We start from the raw sequence: 19,406 nt of genomic DNA, 5'->3' as shown, positions 1-19,406 counted from the left end.
GTGGAAGCAACGTGACCCCTCTCCCCCAATCCCATAACCAAGGCCAGCCTCGGAAAATGGCACCCCAGGCCAACTTTCTTTGGTGCCCTGTAAGTAACATTTCCCAAGCAGCTGCTTTGCCAGCAGAGCAGCAGCAGCTGAGCTGACTGGCAGTGGTGGTGCAGGTGTCATGCTGGAGAGTGAGGACCCGGTGATCTCCTGGAGCCCCTTTTATCACCCACTGGGTGGGGCCCAGTCCTTTGGCAGTCTCTGGGCCCCAGTGCCCTGGGCAGTCACCAACAGTGTCCACCCACAAGGTCAGCTCTGGCCACCACAGGTGCCTGCTGCCAAGACTGTGCCTGCCCCTCACACAGGCAGGAACTCTGGAATTCCTTTCCCCAGAACAAACAATCACTTCAGCCAGCTACTGTGTAGAACAATCAAGACTGACGAGGCACAAGATTGTGAAGGCCCTCCCACAGGAGCCCCTCGCCCCTGCCCCCCTCCAGTGATGCTTTCTGTGAGGGGGAAGGAAAGGCTCTGAACTAGTTCCTTGCAGATTAGAGCTTATCTTAGAAACTTAGTTGGAGGAATAAAGTGACTTCAGTGTAAACCACTCACAGACAGGTCACTGCCTTACCCCTTACCTGTTTGAGTGCCTTCTTGCTGTGCTTCTGTGATGGTGAGATACCTTTACCTGCTGGGAGGGAAGGAGACGGGCAGCCGGACTGCGGAGAGCATGTCTGTGACAGTCTGGATGGTACTAGGGAAAACAAAAGAGAAACACAGAACTGACTCTGTTGGCTGCAGGGAAAACAATCAGTCCTCGCATGCCCCCCAGCACTTTTTCCCAGGATCCTCACCCCTACTGGTCTGCAGGTGCTGCACATCTAGGAAACGCTACCCGACCTGGGGCATTGTTCCCAGGTTATTTCTCCAGGAAAGTGCAGGGCAGCAACTGCCAAACTGGCAGCTGATTGGCACTGACGAGGTTCCTGTTTTTTCACTCCCTCTTCCAAACTGGGGCAGCGAAGGCACTTGGTAGGTGACTGTAGTCAGTCTCCATCCAAGTCAGAGTTTGGCTGTGTTAGAACAAATGCCCCACTTCCTCCCGTTCCTGGCTCTGAGCACTAGGCAACACAGCCTCAGTTAACTGCCCCTTGCTGCTCTGGACATTGTGGTTCCCATCTCAGTGCTACACATATTAGTCCTCACACCTCAGGGCTGTGACTGATGCTTACAGCTTCCCACACTCCCTCCTGGAAGGTTGGCAACTGACTTCAACGGGAGCAAGCCCAAACCCCTTCTGCTGGGCCCCTGTGCTGGGCCCTGGAGTCCCTCTGCTGCCCATCTCTTACTCAGTTCTTTGTGCTCAACCCCAGAGAACCTGGGCCGCTCTCATGACCGCAAGCCTGCATGTGGGCACAGCTCAAACCCTCAGCTGTGTTCAGGGTGCTGACAGAGTTGCCAGACCCGTGGCTGAGGTGGTGCAGGGGGCGGCTTGCGGGAGGAACGGAACCTTGGGTGGAAAGGACGAGCTCTGTGAGCACCCTCCCACCCTGCCATCCTGCAGAGCCACCTGGCGCTGCAGCAGCCATTGAAAGGGTCCAGGCCTCCAGCCATCACTGCTCCCTTTTAAATTGCTGGGCCTGGGGGCACCTACTCCCTGTGCCCTTCCTGCCCCCCATGATAGGGCCTGGCTGAGGTAGCTGGTTCACAGCTAAAAAGGCAAGAGGTGGGGACTCACCAGTATAACTGAGGTCTTAGTCTGGGCAAACTGGCAGAGCAGCCCACAAATGACTGGAGACCATGGCCTTAAAAATAACTCTCTTGCAAGCATGTCATCGAGCATCATGTCCTGTGCTCACACACACTCCACCCCCACCAAGTTAAGAGAGGGAGCGCTGGAGAGAAAAATGGAGATTAAAGCAGTAAAGGAACAGGATTCTACCCTCTCCCCCTGAAAAGACCCACAGTCCTGAGGGGGAAAAAAATTAAGCCTTTAACATCATCCTTTCTGGCTCCCCTTTACAGTCTCAGCCCCACACCCCAGGCGCGCCGGCAGTATAGGCACGGCCTTGCAACCATGCCCCAGCAGTGCTCTCACCAAGGTGCATCCTACAGAAACGGAAGAGCTTTTCCCTAGCTGTAGGAACACCACCTCACCAAATGAAACAAGACCTCAATCTCCAGTCGCCCAGGGTAAGTCTGCACAGCAAAGCTATTTTGTAATAACAGCCATTATTTCCGAACAACTTTCCTAATAGCTACATAATGGAATAGCAGTTGGCTTATTTCGAAATAACTGTAGACAGAGAGTAGAGCCTATTTTGAAATAAGCCATCGTGCACCCAATGGCTCTATTTCGCAACAGGCTCTGGTGTGCGTAGATGCTGTATTTCAAACTAGCTAAGTGCTACTTCAAAATGCATTTTGTGTGTACCAGCACTATTTCAAACCAAGCTATTCTGGAAAATCTCTTCTGGAACAGACCATTTCAAAATAATGTAGCTGGGCAGACAGACCCTTACACTTTCCAAGGGGTCTCACTGCAGCAAGCAAACTAGGATAGGGGACAATTTCCAGAGACCTCTCTCACTCCACTGACCATGTGATGTGTGTGCCTGCTTGAACCAAAATTCTCCACCTAACATGCCACGAGAACCCAGTCCAAGTCACCTGCAGGGCTAATTCCCCTGACCCCACTTACTGCCCGACATGCTGCGCCATGTCTCCTTCCATTCACTCCTGCTCTGAACTTTGCCTTGGAGCAGGAAAGACTATTGGTGCCCACCACTTAAGTGGGGTGGGAAAGCCATCAGAAACTAAGGAACATGTGTGTCACACAGAGCCATCTGGTCAGGGCAGGTGTAATGCAATGGTAAATGAATCCAATAAAGATGGGATGCAAAATACAAAACGTTCAAATCAAGGACATGAAAAGAGCACAGAAAACCTCTGTGAAATTAGCAGGGTGTCAGATTAGCAAGTCAGATAAAAACAGGCAATTGGTCAAAACTATTGATGTCTGCATGCAAACACGTCACTTACAAACGGACATGAACCTGAATACTTTGCAATGAACAATGATTTTGATATAATACATTACAAAAACATGGTAAAATGGCCAAAAAAAGATACTGTAGTGCATGGTTCAGTGTTATTTAGGAAAAACAAATACGGGCTGGCAATGGTGTAGCTAAAGGATGAAAATTCCAGCAAAGACGACCACGCAGCTGAACCTCTATGGATCAGAACCCCAAGGGGTAAGAATGTAAACAAATCAGAAGGGCTTAGTAGCAGCCTTTGGCTCAAGAAAAAAAACTGATAGTGCTGAGATGAAAAGAGGCAATAAAATCTAAGAAAATTATTATAATGGAGGACTTCAAGTGCTCACTGGTAAACTGATCATATGGCACAAAAGGAGAAACTGTAGAGAAAAATCAGATTTCTTCTAGGTACTGCTAGCTCTAGGAAAACACAAGGACTGGTGCAACCCTATTTAGTCTAAAGCAATATCTGAGAGTTAATTCAGGAAGTAAAAGTTGCTTAGCCACTAATAGTGGCTACAACAGATTCAGGTTCCACGCGCTAGGCGGCAGTAAGTGACAAAAATACTTTAGCAAGAGAAACGTCAATAATATGAGATGGCTAGTCAAAAAGTCCCCAGCAGGAAAAATAAAATAAGCAAAATTCTTAGAGGCAGTATTGATGTTACTTAAGAAAACAACCACAGCTTTTCAGAAGCCAGTAACAGAAGAACAAGTTTATATGTGAAGGTTGTGGAACACGTAAGTTTAAATGCAGGTTGTATATGCCTGAGAATTTGGCAGGAGCCCCAGTAAGAAGTGGCTGAAGAACTAGTAGAAATATACAGCCTCTTCTCACAAACAGCTACGGGATCAAAAGACAGAAATGTTGCAGCTGTAGTAACTGTACTGTAGACAGAGAAGTTACTCACCGTAGTAACGGTGGTTCTTCGAGATGTGTCCCCGTGGGTGCTCCACAATAGGTGTCGGGCTTGCCCGGCACCACAGATCGGATCTTCCAAGCAGTTTCTGCCGGACCGCGCATGCACCGGCGTGCGCCACTCCCCTGCGCACCCCCGGCCACGTGTGCGATCCGGTCCCCGCCAGCTCCTTGACCAACCGCTCGAATGCTCCTGCAAAACACTAGACAGAGATCCGAAGCGGGGAGGATGGGCGGGTGGTGGAGCACCCACGGGGACACATCTCGAAGAACCACCGTTACTACGGTGAGTAACTTCTCTTTCTTCTTCAAGTGTCCCCGTGGGTGCTCCACAATAGGTGACTACCCAGCAGTAACCCAAGAAAGGAGGTTGGTAATCTGTTTACGTGCAGCTTGCCCCCGAGAGGACTGCTGTCAACAGACGGATATCCTCTTGGAATACCCGATCTAGGGCATAATGCTTGGCGAAGGTGTCGTAGGATGACCAGGTTGCCACTCTACAGATGTCTTTTAACGCGATGCCCTTGAAGAAGGCTGTTGACGCCACCACGGCCCTGGTGGAGTGAGCCCTAGGCGGGGCCAGCAAAGGGGTCTTTTGAAGCTCGTAGCACATTATTATACAGGACACAATGTGCTTTGAAATTCTCTGTGAAGAGAGGCCTTCCCCTTTTGACCTGGGAGCGAGAGAGACTAGGAGCCTGTCCGTTTTCCGAAGGACTTAGTTCTGTCTATGTAGAAGGCCAACGCCCTCCTCACATCCAGGAGGTGCAGGCGTGCCTCTTTGCTGAGGCTGTGAAGCTTCAAGTAAAACGAGGGTAAAACTATTGGTTCGTTAAGATGGAACTCTGAAGAAACTTTTGGAACAAAGGCTGGGTGCAGCCTTAAGGTTACCGCCTCCTTTGAGAATACTGTGCAGGGCAGCGTTGCCATAACTGCTGCGAGCTCACTCACCCTGCGAGCTGATGTAATTGCAAGGAGGAAGGTAGGGGAACTGTAGCTAATGGTTCAAAAAGTGGACCCGTTAGCGTGCTGAGCACCAAGTCCAAGTTCCACGATGGTGGAAGCGGTTTTCGAGGGGGGTAAAGGTTTACCAGCCCCTTAAAGAACCTGGTAACGATAGGATGGGCGAATACCGTGGGCCCTTCCTCTGTATGCCCAAAGGCTGATATAGCGGCGAGGTGGACTTTTAGCGAGGATAAAGAAAGCCCGCCCCTCTTGAGGTCCAATAAGTATTCTAGTATTATCAGTATAGGAACGTCAAGGGGAGCTAACTGCTTGGCAGAACACCAGGCTGTGAATCGAGTCCATTTCTGCTCGTAAGTCTTCTTGGTGGACGTCCTTCAGCTACATTCCAGGACTTGTTGTACTCCCTCCGTACATGTGCTCTCTGAGGAGCTGAGCCATGGATTAGCCATGTTTGTAGGCACAGACCCTGAGGGTGCGGGTGCACTATGGACCCCTGAGCCTACGTGAGTAGGTCCGGCGCCACCGGTAGAGGGAGCGGTGGGCGGTCCGACATGTGCAGAAGCAAGGGAAACCATTGTTGCCGATCCCACATTGGGACTGTGAGTATCATGTGAGCTCTCTCCCTTCTGGCTTTCTGCAAGACCTTGTGGATAAGCGCTGTGGGGGGAACACATAAAGTAGGGGGCCCATCCATGAAATCATGAATGTGTCCCCCAGGGACCCCCGCCCCACTCCTGCCCTGGAGCAGTACTGGGGACACTTCTTGTTGTGCTGGGTGGCTAACAGATCGATCTGGGGAAACCCCCATGTATGAAAAATGGGCCGTAGCAGATCGGAGCGGATCTGCCATTCGTGCGTGAGTGCGAAGCGCCTGCTCAGCTGATCTGCTTTCATGTTGTGAGCTCCCGGCAAGTATGAGGCTTTCAACGTTATGTTGTTGGCGATGCACCAGTTCCACAGTTAGACTGCTTCCGCACATAGGGCACGGGATCGGGCTCCTCCTTGTCGATTGATGTAAAACATAGTGGAGGTATTGTCGGTATTGATCCCAACTACTTTGCCATGTAGGTAATCTCGAAAATGTTTGCAGGCGTTGAACACTGCTCTGAGCTCCAGTATGTTTATGTGCAGTGTCTGTTCCGCAGAGGACCATAGCCCTTGCGTCACCTTGTCGCCGATGTGCGCTCCCCATCCTATGTGGGAGGCATCGGTAGTAAGAAAAATACAAATTTGTGGTTGGTGAAAGGGCACCCCTACTAGCAGATTCTTGGAGTTTTCTCACCATTCCAGGGATCTGCGCACCTCTGTCATGGGCGACACCACCCTGTGGACAGTGTGGGATGCTGGTTTGTAAATGCTCGCCAGCCAATGCTGCAGGCTTCGCATGTGCAATCTGGCTTTCTGTACCACAAATGTCGCTGCCGCCATGTGGCCCAGCAGCTGTAAGCACGTTAAGACCGGCACCGTGGGGCTGTATGTGATGACTTGCACCAGCGAACTGATGGTGTGGAAGTGGGCGTCGGGTAGGTACACCCTTGCTGTAATAGAGTTTGTGTGTGCCCCTATGAACTCTGTGTCTCGTGTGGGTTCGGTCTTTGACTTTGCGAGGTTGACGACTAGGCCCAGCGAAGAAAACGTGTCCGCTGCGACGCGTATCATGCGTAGGACCTCTGCCTTCGAGGCCCCTTTCAGCAGACAGTCATCCAGGTATGGGAAGATAAACACCCCCGTCTGTGCAGGTAGGCTGACACCACTGCCAGGGTTTTGGTAAAGACTCTGGGGGCCGAGGAGAGGCCGAACGGAAGAACCCTGTACTGGAAGTGTTCCTTGCCGACCATGAAGCGGAGGAAGCGCCTGTGTGCTGGGTGGATTGTTATATGAAAGTAAGCATCTTGTAAGTTGAGGGCTGCAAACCAATCTCCATCGTCCAGTGCCGTGAGTATGGAGGCAACTGTGATCATCCAAAAACGTTGCTTGCGCAAGTAGCGGTTGAGGCCCTGAAGATCTAGGATGGGCCTCCAGCCTCCTGTTTTCTTCTGTTAGGAAGTAGCGTGAATAAAAACCTTTCCCCTGGAATTGTTCCGGCACTCTTTCCACCGCCCCTATGAACATAAGGTGGTCCACCTCCTGCTTGAGCCTCGCCTCGTGGGCAGCGTCCTGGAGGTGAGGCCTGGAGGGAGGCTTCATCGGTGGGAGCGACTGGAAAGGGATCGCATAACCCATGGCTATGATCTCCAGCACCCATTTGTCTGTGGTGATCTTTTGCCAGTGGGGGTGGAACGGTCTGAGGCGGTGATGGAATATGAGCTGAGAGTGGCATTGAGCGATGGTAGTGATAGTGCAGCCCTCGACATACCCGTCAAACTTGTTGCCTTTGGGCCTGTCCCGCGGGTGTACGGCTTTGTTGAGAACGTCGCCTGGGAGTACTGTACTGTTGCTGCTGTTGATGGCGCCCTTGGTCGTAGCCCCGTTGATACTGAGCGCGCTGCAGTTGGTACGGGTAGCGTCTTTGCTGAGGATAATATTTTTTCTTCCTGTATGGAGGAGTATAAATACCCAAGGTTCTAAGTGTAGCTCTCGAGTCCTTACTGGAGTGGAGGACCGAGTCGGTTGAGTCTGCAAACAGCTTTTGCGTGTCAAAGGGAAGGTCCACGATCTTCGCCTGTAGGTCCCTCGGGATACCCGATGTCTGGAGCCAGGATTCTCTACGTATGACCACTGCTGTAGCCGTTGAACGTGCCGCCGCATCCGCCACATCCAGGGCAATCTGGACTCCTGTCCGCGATGCTGCGTAGCCCTCTTGCACTATTGCCTTTAACACCGGCTCCTTATCTTCCGGAAGTGAATCCATGAGAGGAGTAAGCCTGGACTAATTATCAAAATTATGGTTCGCTAGGTGTGCCGCATAATTTGCCACTCTCAATAGCAGGGTAGAGGAAGAATATACTTTCCTGCCAAACAGCTCTAGCTTCTTAGCATCTTTGTCCGATCCCCCCGATTTGTACTGAGAAGCCTTTGACCTCTGCTGGGACGATTCGACCACTAACGAATTTGGTTGTGGGTGACTGAAGAGGAACTCCATGCCCTTGGCCGGGACGAAGTACTTCTTATCCGCTCTCTTGTTCGTAGGCGGAACGGAGGCCGGAGTCTGCCATATGGTGGTGGCTGACTCCATAATGGCTTCGTCCAGCGGAATAGCAATTTTGGATGAAGCCGGGGGTCTCAAATTTTTCAGGAGTTTGTGATCTTTCTCCTGCACCTCTGCCGTTTGAATGCCTTGTGTGAAAGCCACCCTTTTAAACAGCTCCTGAAACTGTTTCAGGTCATCCGGGGGAGAGATCCCTGGGGGCCATGACCTCATCTGGGGAGGATGAGGAGGAACCACTAGGGTAAACCTCCCTCGAACCCTCAGGCTCCTGCGGTCGATGATACACTTGCTCACTGGAGGATTGTGAAGGAAAATCTCGGGGTTCTAAAATTAACTCCCCTTGAGATAACTGTGCTTCCATCCCCGATTGGGAGTGTCCACGGGGGTTCTGAACGGCCGGGGGGACCTGCCCCTGGGCGTAGGCCTGGGGTGTCTGTGTCCAGCATGATAAGGACGACCATGGCAGCACGGGCAAGGGTCCAGGGATGGAGACCTAGACCACTCGCGGGGTGTGTACCCCCGACGTCTGGGAGAGCGAGACCTCCGCGACGACACAGATAGAGGTGAAACTGGTTTGTGATAGTACTCCAGGGGATCCAATCCCAGAAAAGGTGAAGGTGGCCCAAGCCATGGTGACATTGGTTGGAGGAACGGAGGAGGTGGTTCTGGATAGGCCGGTGGAGACCCAGGCCTTCTGGGCGACGTGTGTAGCACAGGGGGAGGGCTTGTTGCTAGTAGCAGTGCAGCCCTGTCCAGAGATGGGCTGCGGTGCCGTGCTTTTGATTTTGCCTTGCCCCTCCCCTGCGGGGCTGGCACTGCCCCCTCCCGTGCCGGGGATCTCGGCCCCGCAGTCGGCGCCGCGCTTGGCACGCTCAGCTGCAGTGCCACGCGGGTAACTTCCTCCGGTGCCTGCAGGCTCCATGCCTGGCGGCCCTGCACCGTTGGTGCAGCAGGGGCCGTTGCCGCCTGTGGCGGTGCCGCCGGTTCCGGCGCTTGCCTTGCTGACGCTCTAGGCGCCACGCGTGCCAGCTGTTGTGTAACCAGAGGCTCAGCCTCTGCCACGTGCGCTGTCGCTTGCCTGAGCGTGCGGCTGGGGGCTGTGCGCTCCGCTCATCCCGCTCGCTGAAACCACCGGCAAGGATCGAGCTGGGGAGAGTTTCCTCCGTTTCTGCACCGAGGGGGTCAGAGAAGCTGCCTTCCTCTTATGCAACCCAGAGGGCCCTTCTGGGTGAGGCTTCTCCGGCAAGTCCGGCTGGAGGGCCTTGTCAAACAAGAGCATTTTAAGACGCATTTCTGTGTCTTTCCTGGCCCTGGCTGTGAGCTTAGCACAGTGAGAACACTTCTGGGTAATATGTGATTCCCCCAGGCAGCGGATGCATTCACTATGCCCATCGGAGGCCGGCATAGCTTCACGGCAGGAGACACACTTTTTAAAACCTGAAGAGGCCATCACGGTGAGTCCTTTACTGTTAATAGGGTACTTAGCACTTACTCCGTGCCTTTTTACCCGAATTGCAGTCACTTACCTGCGGGGCAGCGGGCGGCCTACTGGCCTTCACGTCCACTCTTCTTCTCCGCTCCTCTCTTTTTTATTATATATTTTTCTTTTTTTTTTTTTGATATTCTCTTTGTCCTCTTTTTTTTTTTTACCTGAAAAAACAACAATTTACACGTAGAAACACTATCTAATCTGACTCTGGCCTTAGCCTGAGCGGATTCCTTCTGCAGCCGATGGAGGTTGAGAAGGAAGTGGCGGGGACCGGATCGTGCACGTGGCTGGGGGCGTGCAGGGGAGCGGCGCGCGCCGGCGCATGTGCGATCCAGGAGAAACTGCTGGAAGATTTCTGATCTGCGGCGCCGGGCGAGCCCGACACCTATTGTGGAGCACCCACAGGGACACTCGAAGAAGAACCACAAGTTACACGAGGGTTGCGCTCCTGGGCAACCTCACGTAACTCAAATTTCGCACAAGTCGGAGGAGCTGGGAACCTGACCATCACTGGTCAGTTTCCCAGCTCCTGCCAGAGGAGGGGAGCCAGACTCCCACCTGGTTCCCAGCTCCCCACCACTCCCGGGGACAAGGAAACTGGTCCTGTTAGGAGCAGCAGGCTGACTCTTGGCTGCCACCCCTGACAGAAGTGTGGAAACTGCTCCTGTCAAAGGTTGCAAGAGTCAGGCTGCAGCTCCTGTCAGGAGCAGCTTCTTGGCTCCTGTCAGTGGCAGCAGCCAAGAGTCAGGCTCTCGGCTGCCGCCCCCACAGAAGCTAGGAAAGTGACCGGTGCAGCAGCTGGTTAGTTTCCCTGCCACTCAAGGCCCTGGTGACTGAAGGTATGTGCAAGTCAAATAAACATATCTTGGAGTTTACTGTATTTTATAAAAGTGCCAACAGTGATTATGGACTTGCCAGCCTTACATCTGTACTTCCCCAAGTGGCTGAAATGATAATCATAGAATGCTAGGACTGGAAGGGACCTCAAGAGGTCATGCAGTCCAGCCCCCTGCCCTCATGGCAGGACCATGTACTGTCTAGACCATCCCTGATAGACACTTATCTAACCTGTTCTTAAATATCTCTAGAGATGGAGATTCCACAACCTCCCTAGGCAGTTTATTCCAGTGTTTGACCACCCTGACAGTTTGGAATTGTTTCCCTAATGTCCAACCTAAACCTTCCTTGCTACAGTTTAAGCCCATTGCTTCTTGTTCTATCCTCAGAGGCCAAAAAGAACAAGTATTTTCCCTCTTCTTTATGACACCCTTTTAGATAACTGAAAACCGCTATCATGTCCACCCCTTAATCTTTTTTCCAAGCTAAACAAGCCCAATTCTTTCAGCCTTTCTTCATAAGTCATGTTCTCTAGACCTCCGATCATTCTTGTTGCTCTTCTCTGGACCCTTTCCAATTTCTCCACATCTTTCTTGAAATGCGGCACCCAGAAAAATGAAATGAAAAATAGTATAATAGAATACCTAGAAGATAATACAATAGAGTCCAACCAGCATGGTTTCTGCACAATAAAATCATGTCTCACTAGCCTACCAATTATTTGAGCATGCCATTAAAGTAGGAGATAATGGAGAACTGGTTGACTGTTTAGACATTTACAAGGCCTTTGAAAAACCTTTCACAAAAGGCTATTAAAGAAACTAAGGAGTCATGGATGACAGGCAAAATACTGTCATGGACCAGAAACTTTGTAGAAGGCAGAAAGGAACAAGTAGGATCAAAGTCAATTTTCACCACGGCAAAACATCAACAGGGGATTCCTCAAGATTCTGCACTAGGCCTAGTGTTGTTAAACCATTTATTAATGGTCTAGAAAAGCGCTAAGTAATGAGACAACAAAATCTGCAGGTGACACATAGTCAAGACAAGTAAGGAACTAGAGAGACCTAGCAAAGATAGACAAATGGGAAACATGATGGCAAATGAAATGCACTTGGTTGAAGAGGGATGGGGGTGTGCGGAGGGAAAGACAACTGAAATACTCATGCACAGCTCTAAAATAAAAGTTAACACTCAGGAAAGAGAGCCGTCACTGTAGAGAGCTGGAGCACAACCACAAAACAGGATGGCAGGCAGGCTGTATAACAAATGGGGCTGGTCAATCATGCTGTGTATATTACAATGCTTTTATAAAAAACAGCGGTGTGATCCCCTCTGAGTATTGCATGGTGCACTGGTTGTCCGGTCTCAAAAGAACATTACACACAGAGGGGTGCAGAGAGGAGCTTGGAAAATGACTAGAGGCTTGGAAAATTAACATGAGGAGAGACTGGGGAGACGGCTTACTTTTGAAAGGAAATCAACAATGGGAAGTGTGATAAAAGAATACAAAAAGAAAGGACAGCATATGACTATCCAGTTATTTAGATGCAGACAGAGCTGTACATCCTTCTTGAAATGAAAAGCTTGGTGCCTCACTGAATGAGGGACCCACAGTGTCCATAGACTTCACTTCTTATTAAAGACAAAGATAGCTGCAAACGTAACACATTCTTCAAGTCTGCCAGCAAGCTGCAACTGTGGCCCTTGCTTAGGTAACCACTTAACTCCAGACCTGGTATAAAAGTCTTAATTCTTGCTTACAACTCTTGTACATAAACACAGGTTACTCAGAAACAGGGTTGGATGCTATTTGCTTTGAGACATTTGAATAGCAGGAACATAAACCACATCCTCTCTGAAACCAATCAAGACAGAAACTACCTGTTTTGTGTGAAGCAGAATAGCTAAAACCACTAGCAGCAACTGCTGTGTCTCACTTCAATTTCTCAACATCCTATGAAACACATTCTGGACTACAGGCTAAACTCTTTGTTCCTTTAAACTAGCAAAAGCCAAATATGCTGAGGAGTGGATTCCCATCTTGGAGAGTCAAATGACTACCCTTTGCACTGTTTTAATGCTGACGTTCTCTGTATAATGGGGGTTGCTGCTCTTGTACTGACAGCTGTAACCACAATGAATTCTGAAGCACAAACAGAAGAGATTTAGGTTGGCATGGTCATGGGGGGTTTAGTTTAGCTACTGGCTAACAAAGCGATAAGTACTTAACTGAGAGAGTACTTGGCTCTCAGACCCCACAACATGGACATAAAATAAAAAGATGTGTACATCCATAAGCTTAAAGTGACAAGCTGTTTAGTGGGCATGCATCTGCTGTGGGGAGTTTGCGTTCCTGTAAGTACAAGGTTTTAGAAGATGAACTTGTTTCCTTTAGATTTCCGTAGCTCAGTTAAAACTTCAGTGTATCTACAGAGCATACAGACACAGTGTGGTTTGTCGTCTTAAAAATGCTCTTTCACTTTGTAACTTGCAAGGGCCACATAAGTATTAATGTTAAATTGTACACATTTTAAACATGATCCTATGTGGAGCAGGAAAATTATGCTTCCTGATGCTAGATTGCTGGACCACTTGGAGTTGTTGTTACAAAAATAATCACGTGCTCTGGAGTTGCACTATAAAAGTGACAGATGTAACTGGAAAGCCTTCAGGCGCCATCTCAATTTTGAAGATTAATGACTTTGTTTCCACTTCAGTAGTTGCTTGGCCGTCACTTGATAACAAACAGGACATCTTCATGTCATCCTCCTATTTGCAAGTCCATTGATGGCTTACCAGCCCAATTCTGGAGCTGCAACTTTGGAAGTACCTCAGTTACGAACACCAGAGTTATGAACTGACCAGCCAAGGCCACACCTTATTTGGAATGGGAAATATACAACCAGGTAGCAGTGGGGAGGGGAGAAAGAGAAGGGTAGCAAATACAATACAGTAGTGTTTTAAACTAACTACTAAAAAGAGGGGGGGAATTTACTTTAAACTTGACAGAGTAATTGTTTTTGTGCTTGTTTCATTTTTAAATTAAGATGGCTAAAAGCAGCATTTTTTTTCTGAACAATAAAGTTGCAGGCTGTACTAAGACAATAGTTGTTTCCTTAAGAGTTACAAATATTTCCGAGTTATGAACAACCCCCATTCCTGACAAGTCTCGGAGGGGTAGCTGTGTTAGTCTGTATTTGCAAAAACAACGAGGAGTCCAGAGACATTTGTAACTCTGAGATTCCACTGTATTTCTAAACCTGTAAAAGATAGTCCTTGATAGGCTAGGAAAGACTGCGGAGCTGCATATCAAGCTGCGTATGACTCAAGTGTACCCGGGTAAGTTTCACACATATAGGAAGAGCTCTACCACACCTCGTTTCCCAATCGGGAGGGTGGGGATGCGGGGGAGGAGTGGTTAATGATTGGAGCTGTGATGTTGGCAACAATGGATAAGAACAGAAGAGAGTGACTGAAAACAGTTAGCTATCTATCTCTCATAACTATAGTTCTTTGAGATGTGTTGCTCATGTCCATTCCAAGTGGGTATGGGGCGTGCTGTGTGCCTAGTTGTTGGAAGGTTTTTCTACTAGCGGTACCTGTCAGTTCAGCTATGGAGCCCCTGGAATGGTGCTGATGTGACAGTGTATAAAGTGATTGGCAGAGAACCCTTCTTGCCAGAAACTCTGATATAGGGCAGGCAGGTGGGCCTTGAAACAGACATGAACACCACATCTTGAACAATAGTTATGAGAGGTAGGTACCATTTTTTCTTCAAGTGATTGCTCACATTGATTCCAAATAGGGGACTTCCAAGCAGTTCTGCAGGAAGGGTTGGGGACCAGTGAGTTGCAGACTGGAGCACTGCTCTACCAAATGGGGCATCATCAATAGCATGCTGAGCGATGGCAAAATGGGATGTAAATGTGTAAACTGAACTGAAGACCCATTTTGCCACTCTGCAGATGTCCTGGCTGGGAACCTGGAACACTGTGGATGAAGCTTGTCCTCTTGTGCAGTGCACAGGTTAATGGAAGAACTAGAACCTTGTCTGGGTCACAGGAGATGCTGATGCATGCCATAATCCAAGAAATCTTCTGGGAGGATACAGACAGTCCTTGCATCCAGTTGCAATGGGAACAAAAAACAGAGTTGATTGATTAAATGGTTTAGTACGGGCAGAGTGCCATAATGACCTTTTGACCTCGATGCGCAGTCCAAGTGCTGGTGAGACATTTTAAAGTCACTAACACTCCTACTTATAACAGCTTCATTCATAAATTAAGATGCAGAACTTCACCGTTTAGGTGGTGGTTGGTAGCATGAGCTGGTCTTTTATCAATCCACAGGCAGCCTGGCTTTCAGCAAGCAGTTAACCTTTCCAGCTCCAAGACGTTTATACCAGAAGCCTATCACACAAGTTGATCCAACTGACAGACTGTGTAAGAGGGGCCCAGGACTGAACAGCAGGTAGTAAAAAGTTGATCAGGAAAGAAAGGTTACTCACCGTAGTAACGGTGGTTCTTCGAGATGTGTCCCCGTGGGTGCTCCACATTAGGTGTCGGGCTCGCCCGGCGCCGCAGATCGGATCTTCCAAGCAGTTTCTGCCGGACCGCGCATGCGCCGGTGCGCACCACTCCCCCGCGCGCTCCCGGCCACGTGCGCGATCCGGTCCCCGCCAGTTCCTTGACCAACCGCCTCGGATGCTCCTGCAAAACACTAAACAGAGATCCGAAGAGGGGAGGATGGGCGGGTAGTGGAGCACCCACGGGGACACATCTCGAAGAACCACCGTTACTACGGTGAGTAACCTTTCTTTCTTCTTCGAGTGTCCCCGTGGGTGCTCCACATTAGGTGACTACCCAGCAGTAACCCAAGATAGGAGGTGGGTAATCGGAGTATGTGCAGCTTGTCCCCGAGAGGACCGCTGTCGAGAGACGGGTATCCTCTTGGAATACCCTGTGAAGGGCGTAATGTTTGGCGAAGGTGTCACAGGATGACCAGGTCGCCGCTCTGCAAATGTCTTTTAGCGCAACGCCCTTGAAAAAGGGCTGTTGATGCTGCCACCGCCCTAGTGGAATGAGTTCTGGGCATGGCCAGGAAAGGAGTCTTTTTGAGTTTGTAGCACTTTTTAATGCAAGATACGATGTGCTTCGAGATTCTCTGCGAAGAGAGACATTCTCCTTTTGATTTGAGAGCGATAGAGACTAGGAGTCTATCCATTCTCTGGAAGGACTTGGCCCTGTCTATATAGAAAGCTAGCGCCTCCTCACGTCCAGGAGGCGTAGGCGCGCCTCTTTGTCAGAGTTATGAGGCTTTGGATAAAACGAGGGTAAACAATAGGTTCGTTAGTATGAAGCTCAGAAGAAACTTTAGGAACAAAGGCTGGATGCAGCCGTATGGTTACCACCTCCTTGGAAAAAACAGCGCAGGGTGGCATTGCCATAACTGCCGCAAGCTCGCTCACCCTGCGAGCTGACGTGATTGCGAGAAGAGAGGTCGTCTTTATCATAAGGAGGCAGAGGGAAAACCGTGGCCAAAGGCTCGAACGGTGGTCCCCTTTTCGCATTAAGCACCAGGTCCAAGTTCCACGAAGGTGGAAGCGGTTTCCGAGGGGAGGGGTATAGGTTTACCAGCCCTTTAAGGAACCTGGTAACCATGGGATGGGCGAACACCGTGTGCCCTGTCTCTCCGTGTGTGAATGCCAAAAAGGCGGCAAGGTGGACCTTAAACGAGCATAGCGAGAGTCCTCCTCTCTTGAGGTCCAGTAAATACTCTAATATCACAGCCATAGGCACCGAAAGGGGGGCTAGCTGTTTGGTAGAACACCATGCCGTAAAGCGAGTCCATTTCTGCTTGTAGGTCTTCCTGGTGGAAGTCCTCCTGATGCTTTCTAGGACTTGCTGCACTTCCTCCGTACATGTGCTCTCTAGGGAGCTGAGCCATGGATTAACCACGTTTGTAGTCGCAGGCCTTGGGGGTGCGGATGCACTATGGACCCCTGGGCTTGCGTGAGCAGATCCGGCGCCACCGGAAGGGGCATCGGTGGCTGGTCCGACATGCGCAGGAGTAGGGGGAACCATTGCTGTCGATCCCACGTTGGGACTATCGGGATCATTCAGGCTCCTTCCCTCCTGACTTTCTGCAACACCTTGTGGATGAGCACTGTGGGAGGGAAAGCGTAAAGCAGGGGGCCCCTCCAAGAGATCGCGAAGGCGTCCCCCAGGGACCCCCGTCCCAGTCCTGCCCTGGAGCAGAATCGTGGGCACTTCTTGTTGTGCTGAGTAGCAAACAGGTCTATCTGGGGAAAAACCCCATGCGTGAAAAATCGGTTGCAGCAGATCGGGACGGATCTGCCACTCGTGCGTGAGTGCGAAACGCCTGCTCAGCTGGTCTGCCTGCACATTGTGAGCACCTGGGAAGTACGAGGCTTCCAGGGTTATATTGTTGGCGACACAGCAGTTTCACGACCGGACTGCTTCTGCACATAAGGCACGGGACCGAGCTCCTCCTTGCCGATTCATATAAAACATGGTGGAGGTATTGTCTATACTGATCCCGACTACTTTGCCTTCTATATGGTCTCGAAAGTGTCTGCAGGCGTTGAACACTACTCTGAGCTCCAGTATATTTGTGTGCAGTGACTGCTCCGTGGAGGACCACAGCCCTTGCGTCACCTCTTCGCCCATCTGTGCTCCCCACCCTATGAGGGAGGCGTCTGTAGTAAGAAAAACCAATATGTGTGGTTGGTGGAAGGGTACCCCTGTTAGCAGGTTCTCGGGGTTTACCCACCATTGCAGGGATTTGCGCACCTCTGTTGTGGGCGACGCCACCCTGTGAACAGTGTGTGCTGCCGGGTTGTATACGCTCGCAAGCCAGTGCTGCATGCTGCGCATGTGTAACCTGGCGTTCTGTTGTACGAACGCCGCTGCTGCCATGTGGCCCAGCAGCTGTAAGCACGTCAGAACCAGCACCGTAGGGCTGAAGGTGAAGATTAGCACGAGGGAGCCAACAGCCCGAAAGGGAGTCTCTGGTAGATACGCCCTCGCTGTAATAGAATTTATGCGTGCCCCTACGAACTCTATGTCCTGCGTGGGGTCTATCTTTGATTTTGTCAGATTGATAACCAGGCCGAGCGAGAGAACGTGCCTGTTGTGACGCATATTATGCGTAGTACCTCCTCCTTCGAGGCCCCTTTGAGTAGGCAGTCATCCGGATACTGGAATATAAATACCCCCTGTCTGTGCAGGTAGGCTGACACCACTACCAAGGGCTTGGTGAAGACTCTGGGGGCCGAGGAGAGGCCAAACGGTAGGACCTTGTATTGAAAATGTTCTTTGCCTACCATGAGAAACCAGAGGAATCGTAGGTGAGCTGGATGAATAGTTATGTGAAAATACGCGTCTTATAAGTCGAGGGCTGCGAACCAATCTCCATCGTATAGTGCCGTAAGGATGGAGGCGATTGTGATCATCCGAAAGCGTTGCTTGCGCAGGTACCGGTTGAGGCCTCGAAAATCTAAGATGGACCTCCCGCCTCCTGTCTTTTTCCCCGTGAGGAAGTACCTGGAGTAGAACCCTCTCCCTTGCAGTTGCTCCGGCACTCTTTCCACTGCCCCTATGAGCATGAGATGGTCTACCTCCTGCTTGAGCCTCGCCACGTGGGAGGCCTCCTGGAGGTGGGGCCTGGGTGGAGGTCATGGCGGTGGGAGCGACTGGAAGGGGGTGGCGTACCCCGTGGCTATGATCTCCAGCACCCATTTGTCTGTGGTGATCCTTCGTCACTGGTTATAGAATGGTCGGAGGCGATGGTGGAATAACCGCTTCGGATGACCTTGCGACGGTAGTGATGGCGCAGCCCTGGATCTGTGTGTCAAACTTGTGGCCTTTGGCCCTGCCCCGAGGGCGCACGGCTGTGTTGGGAACGATGCCTGGGAGTTCTGTACTGCTGGTGCTGTTGATGTCGCCCTTGCTCGTAACCCCTGTGGTACTGGGGACGCTGTTGCTGAGTCCGCAACATCCAGGGCGATCTGAACTCCCGTCCTCGAGGCCGCGTAGCCTTCTTGCATGATGGCCTTGAGCACTGGTTTCTTGCCCTCTGGAAGCGAGTCCATGAGGGAGGTTAACCTAATGTGGTTATCGAAATTATGGTTCGCTAGATGCGCTGCGTAATTTGCCATTCGCAACAGTAGAGTGGAGGAGGAGTAGACCTTTCTGCCCAACAGCTCTAGCTTTTTGGCATGTTTGTCTGTTCCCCCACATTGCGACGACTCCACCACCAAGGAATTTGGTTGTGGGTGGCTGAACAGGAACTCCGTGCCCTTTGTCGGCACGAAGTTTTTTTGTTTTTTTGTTTTGTTTTTTTTTCCGCTCTCTTGTGGACAGGCGGAATAGTCGCAGGAGTCTGCCATATCATAGTGGCAGACTCCAAGATTGCGTCATTAAGCGGTATTGCTATTTTGGAGGAGGCCGGAGGTCTCAGATTTTTGAGGAGCTTATGGTGTTTCTCTTGCACCTTAGCTGTCTGGATGCCTTGCGTGAAGGCCACTCTCGTAAAACAGCTCTTGGAACTGTTTGAGATCGTCCGGAGGATGGACGTCCCCCGGGGCCGTAGCCTTATCCGGGGAGGAGAGCGAGGAACCACTGGGATACGTCTCTGTGGACCCTTCCGGTTCCTGCTGGTGATGGTACACCCTCTCACTAGAGGTTTGCGAGGGAAAATCTCGGGGTTCCATAACCAGTCCCCCCCTGAGATGCTTGAGTCTCTGTCCCCAGTCGCAATTGCCCTCGGGGGTACGAGATCGTTTGTGGGGATCTTTCCCTGGTAGATAGCCGATGGTGTCTATGCCCCGTGTGGTAGGGGCGACCATGGCAGTATAGGCACTGTTCTTGGGAAGGTGACCTAGACCACTCCCTTGGTGCATACCCTCTGCGTCTGGGGGAGGGCTGGAGAGAGCGATTTTGCATAATAGTCCAGCGGTTCAAAACCCCAGGAAGGGTGAAGGTGGTCCCAGCC

At 50.8% G+C, this 19,406-nt stretch overlaps 1 protein-coding gene across 3 annotated transcripts in view; it reads right to left on the bottom strand.

Annotated features, from left to right (window-relative positions):
- ASXL2 (ASXL transcriptional regulator 2) overlaps positions 1 to 19,406 on the bottom strand; it is a 221,807-nt gene that overhangs the window by 55,892 nt on the left and 146,509 nt on the right. For all 3 annotated transcript variants that reach the window (XM_074991522.1, XM_074991524.1, XM_074991523.1), the window contains one exon: positions 627 to 742. In XM_074991522.1, coding sequence (XP_074847623.1) covers positions 627 to 742 — 116 coding nt within the window. The remainder of the gene's footprint in view (positions 1 to 626; positions 743 to 19,406) is intronic.

Source organism: Carettochelys insculpta, chromosome 3, assembly GCF_033958435.1.
Source record: "Carettochelys insculpta isolate YL-2023 chromosome 3, ASM3395843v1, whole genome shotgun sequence".
In the NCBI taxonomy this organism is placed as follows: Eukaryota; Metazoa; Chordata; order Testudines; family Carettochelyidae; genus Carettochelys; species Carettochelys insculpta.
Note: the sequence above shows the minus strand (reverse complement) of the source record. Positions and strands in the feature narration are given on the sequence as shown.